Source organism: Frankliniella occidentalis, unplaced genomic scaffold (assembly GCF_000697945.3).
Source record: "Frankliniella occidentalis isolate FOCC.00 unplaced genomic scaffold, Focc_3.1 Scaffold27, whole genome shotgun sequence".
Lineage (NCBI taxonomy): Eukaryota > Metazoa > Arthropoda > Insecta > Thysanoptera > Thripidae > Frankliniella > Frankliniella occidentalis.
This window is the reverse complement of record NW_026267157.1, coordinates 1,206,512-1,210,888: the sequence shown is the minus strand read 5'-3', so window position 1 is coordinate 1,210,888 and position 4,377 is coordinate 1,206,512. Positions and strand designations below refer to the sequence as shown.

The 4,377-nt window shown below is 57.0% G+C and overlaps 2 protein-coding genes across 6 annotated transcripts in view; both read left to right on the top strand.

The window, feature by feature from the left end:
• Positions 1 to 1,136, top strand: part of LOC113215787 (uncharacterized) — a 72,365-nt gene extending 71,229 nt beyond the window's left edge. For all 5 annotated transcript variants that reach the window (XM_052265476.1, XM_052265477.1, XM_052265478.1 and 2 more), the window contains one exon: positions 88 to 1,136. In XM_052265476.1, coding sequence (XP_052121436.1) covers positions 88 to 987 — 900 coding nt within the window. In that variant the 3' untranslated portion in view covers positions 988 to 1,136. The remainder of the gene's footprint in view (positions 1 to 87) is intronic.
• A 114-nt stretch (positions 1,137 to 1,250) lies between these two features.
• LOC113215788 (uncharacterized) lies at positions 1,251 to 3,670 on the top strand. Its single transcript, XM_026435452.2, has 3 exons — positions 1,251 to 2,396; positions 2,462 to 2,574; positions 2,667 to 3,670. Exons 1-3 carry the CDS (start codon positions 2,090 to 2,092, stop codon positions 3,390 to 3,392), a joined length of 1,146 nt encoding a protein of 381 aa, XP_026291237.1. The 5' UTR covers positions 1,251 to 2,089; the 3' UTR covers positions 3,393 to 3,670.
• The last annotated feature ends 707 nt before the right edge of the window (positions 3,671 to 4,377 follow it).

The following is a 4,377-nucleotide window of genomic DNA, read 5'->3' as shown; positions in this document are numbered from 1 at the left end:
GCCGCCGCTACATCGTGGAGGTTCAAGAGTGGAGTGGGGGGGGAGCGCCCCACCCCTCCCCGCTGACTGACCCTCCCCGTGTTGCAGTGCGCTGAAGAGAACTGCAGCGAGTGCGCCGCGGACGACTTGAAGTGCAGGAGGCTGTGCGGCTGGAACTGCGCGTGCGGGTGCGCGGGGCTGCCGACGGGCGGGCTGGACTGGGACTCGAACGAGCGGTGGTGGAAGTGCTACCAGGAGAGGGAGTGCACCGAGAGTAAAAGCGATGAGTGTAAGAAGAACTGTGGTGGCTATCAGTTCTGTAGGAACTTGTGCCACATGGAGTGGACAAGGTGCGTCTGCGGCTGCATCCAGCACGTGGCGGACACCAGGACAAGTACCACCACAGCGCCTACAAGTACCACCGCAGCGCCTACCACCAGTACCACCGCAGCGCCAACCACAAGTACCACCAGAGCGCCTACCACAAGTACCACCACAGCGCCCACCACAGCGCCAACCACAAGTACCACCAGAGCGCCTACTAGTATCACCACACCGCCTACCACAAGCACCACCACAGAGCCTACGACAAGTACGACCACCCCGCCTGCGACGAGCAGCAGCGCCACTGCCGCAACGAACAGCACCTTGACCACCAGTGCCACGGCCCCGGGACCTGCGGCCGGCGTCACCGCCGCGACGGAGTATCGCGCCGACCAGCAGGCCGGGTCAGCTGGGCCCGCCGTGTCGGTGAACTTGACGTGGGGCTCTGGGCTCGTGCTCGTGCTCGTTCTCGTGTGCGTGAGCGTTTGCGTGTGCCTGCTCGTGTGTGTGAGCGTGTGCGTGCTGGTGCGCTGGCGCCCCTCGGTGGTCTGCTGCCCGCTGGGAGGCGACCAGAGACTGACCGCGCTGTGCCGGGTGGGACCGCCCGCCGCGGAGAGGACCCCGACCAAAGAGACCAACCGCGATGACGTCGAGCTGAACTCTTACCTCCAGCATGACGCCTAGCCTAGATCAGCACCTGCAAAGTTTATGAAAGGGAAACATATTTTAGTCAGAAAGGAGGGACAAAAACTACAAAAACAAGAATTTCAAAGAATGTTTTGCAAAAATTCTGATACCATCAAAATTTAATAAATTTGTAATTTTTATCACCTTCTTCAATGGGTAACCAAAGTCTACCAAATAAGTCTAAAATCTCCACTCGCACTGTAAAAACAATGTCTGATTTTTTGAGGAAACAAGAAAATTATGAAGAACTCTGTTAACTCCTTATGGCCGAGAAAAACTCCTCAGATTTCGACTCATATAGTGTGGAAACTTCTCAAAATGCTGAGGGAAAATCGCTCGGGGCAGATCCCAAATTCATTGCGGGGACTTCTCTGATGAGTTTGCTTCAAATCAAAGAGCTCTTCGAAATTTTTCCATTATACTAAAAAAAAAAACGAAATTGTTTTTACCGTGGATGAAAGAAATCGGCATGATTAATTTTTGTCAACTTCTCAAGAATTGAGTACTTTGTGTAAAAGGCTCCCGCAACGGGTGAGTAAATTCATAAGGGAACCCAACAAATATGCGTTTACACGAACGAAATTCTGTGTATGCACCGTTATGCACAACGCTTTTACTGCACCTTGTTCCTAAACAAGAAAGTTGTTTGTCTTGTCTTGTAAGTTCACCCGAGCTTGCTGAAGCAACTGTTTTGTGGTAGAACTAACTGTTGTTGCACAACACGACGAGGGGTCGCCAACTCGCATAATACTCCGTACAGGGGTCCCATAATACCTTTATAATACTCCATAATATGTCACAAAATACCGTGAAATAGACCCATAATACCTTATAATACCTGATAGTAGTCTATAATACTTCAAAATATCAAATGATATGACATAAAATCCCTTAAAACGTGCCATAATACCACATAATACTATAATACTCCGTACACTGCTGAGGTGAGTTGGCGACCCCTCGCAACACGAGTAGGTATAGCCTCCATGTAAGTTACAGTGTATTTTGCACAGACGTGCGCGATTATCTCGTCGTGGGTGTTGCGGGGGAAATAGCGGCTGGAGTGTTCTAGTTGCTTATCACAGCGCTGGGCGGCCGCATGGAGCGCTCCGCCGAGGACGCGGCGAGGCGAGCCATCAGTCGACGGAGCGACACCGACGAGGCCCTGCCGCAGCACGCGGCCACACTCCAGGAGGGACACGCCATGCCGACGTACTGGTGCAGCGCCCTGCGCCTCCCCACGCACCTGCTCCAGATGTTGTTCAGCGCGATGCTGGCCACCGTGCTGCTGCTGCCGGTCGCCCTGGCCGCGCTCTGCACCTGCCCGCCGTCCTCCCCCGAGAACTCCCCCGTGTGCGGCAGTGACGGGCGCACGTACTCCAGCGAGTGCCAGCTGCAGTGCGCCGGTGAGTCCCTGCGGCCTGGAGTTCCAGTGCGAGGCCAGCTCTAACATCGACTTTGTTGCCCCCAGGACTCTCCGTCGCCTACCCCGGGCCGTGCGGCCCGCCGGAGGCCGCCGCTGGCCGTCGCCGCCGCTACATCGTGGAGGTTCAAGAGTGGAGTAAATGTTTCGACGATCGGCAGGTGAGTCTGTAGGCACGAGCCGGAAGCCGTCTCCAGCCGTCTCTAGCCGTTCCTCTCGCCCGGTTGACTGACCCTCCCTCCCCGTGTTGCAGTGCGTCGCGCCGTACGACGGGAACTGCACCGAGTGCGGCGCGGACGACCGGACGTGCAGGTCGATGTGCGGCTGGAACTGCGCGTGTCGCTGCGCGGGGCTGCCGACGGGCGGGCTGGACGAGCACACGCACGACCTGTTCAGCAAATGCAGCGCCGAGAGGGGCTGCACCGAGAGCAAGAGCGAAGAGTGTAGCAAGAACTGCGTCAACCAGTTCTGCAGGAACTTGTGCCACATGGAGTGGGTGAGGTGCAGCTGCGGCTGCGTCCAGCATGCGGCGGCCAGCTGGACCACCCCGCCGACGACGAGCAGCACCACCCCGCCGACGACGAGCAGCACCGTTCCCTCGACAGGTCGCATCTCGATGTCTGGGACCAACGGCACCTCGGCCGGCAGTGCCGCGGCCCCGCACTGCGCCCCGGCCCCGGGACCCGGCGGCGTCACCACCGCGACGGACCAGCGCGCCGACCGGCCCGCCGTGTCGGTGTACGTGCTGTGGGACTCTGGGGTGGTGCTCGTGCTCGTGTGTGCGTTCGTGTGCGTGAGTGCGTGCGTGCTGGTGCGCCGCTGGCGTGCCCCGGTGGTCTGCTGCCCGCTCGGGAGCGATCAGAGACTGACCGCGCTGTGCCGGGTGGGGCCGCCGTCCGCCGCCGCGAAGTGGATCGCGACCAACGACGGCGACCGTGATGACGTCGAGCTGAACCCTTACGTCCTGCACGATGCCTAGAGCAGCTACAAAAATGTGCAAAAACACTCCGGCAGGGGTAATCCGAGGAAATTCTAAAAAATCCGTGGTAATCCGGGGGAATTTTGAGGTAATCCGGGAAATTTTTGCGGGTAATCCGGGGTAATCCTAGAGAAAAAGCAACGTAATCCGGAGGACACTCCGGAGGTACTCCGGGTAATCTGTAATCCGGCTGACACAAAGTTTAACAGTCGTTTCCCCCTCGATAAATTTTCATTAAAACTTGTCAAAACACCAAAACACTATCATATCGTTAAATAAATATTTATTTATTTATTTTCTATAGAAGCTCTCTTGTAAACAATTATTCGCACTGCGCCATGGATAGAAGATGAATGCGTTTGTTCCGAAGGTGTGCAGGCTCTGCGCTTTCGACCGGTCTGGAGCCATTTTCTTGACGTCACGTCGTCACAACGCAAGTATCGTGTACGCCACACACTTACAAAAGCACAGCTCGCCTGCGATCCCACAGTCCATGACAGTTTCAAACATCACACCTAAGAAAAGAATAATAAATAAAGTACACAAACGTCGAAATATCAAAAGAAAGAAAATTAGTGAGTTTGCTCTGTTTGTACTTCCAGTGCGAATAGTCTGGAATATGCCGCATTTTGTGATTAAGGCCAAAATACTCCCCGGGTGGGCTGGAGCCCGTGCTGCCCCCTGCGCCGCACCGCCGCACTACGCCTCGCCACCGGTGCGCGGGGGCGGCTGTCAGGGTGGCGTGACGTATCGGTGGCGGGGCGTGGCGGGGCGCGGCGGGGCGCTCGTACGTGCTCTAGGGCGCGCGTCGCCGCCTAGCAGGTCGGAACGCCCTCGCCGCGCCCCCGCCACGCCCCGCCCCGCCCCGCCGCGCCACGGCACCGTGCAGAACAATAGGGTCCTAGGTAAAGACTATCAGCCGAGCCCTTGTCAAATCTGCAGACTCAGCCTATGAATATTCAGGTACGCTAAAGTGGAGGGGTGG

Coding starts and splice junctions, on each gene's coding strand:
- LOC113215788 (XM_026435452.2), top strand. CDS start 2,090: ATGGAGCGCTCCGCCGAGGACGCGGCGAGGCGAGCCATCAGTCGACGG. Junction 2,397..2,461: donor GTGCCAGCTGCAGTGCGCCG/GTGAGTCCCTGC, acceptor TGTTGCCCCCAG/GACTCTCCGTCGCCTACCCC. Junction 2,575..2,666: donor AATGTTTCGACGATCGGCAG/GTGAGTCTGTAG, acceptor CCCGTGTTGCAG/TGCGTCGCGCCGTACGACGG.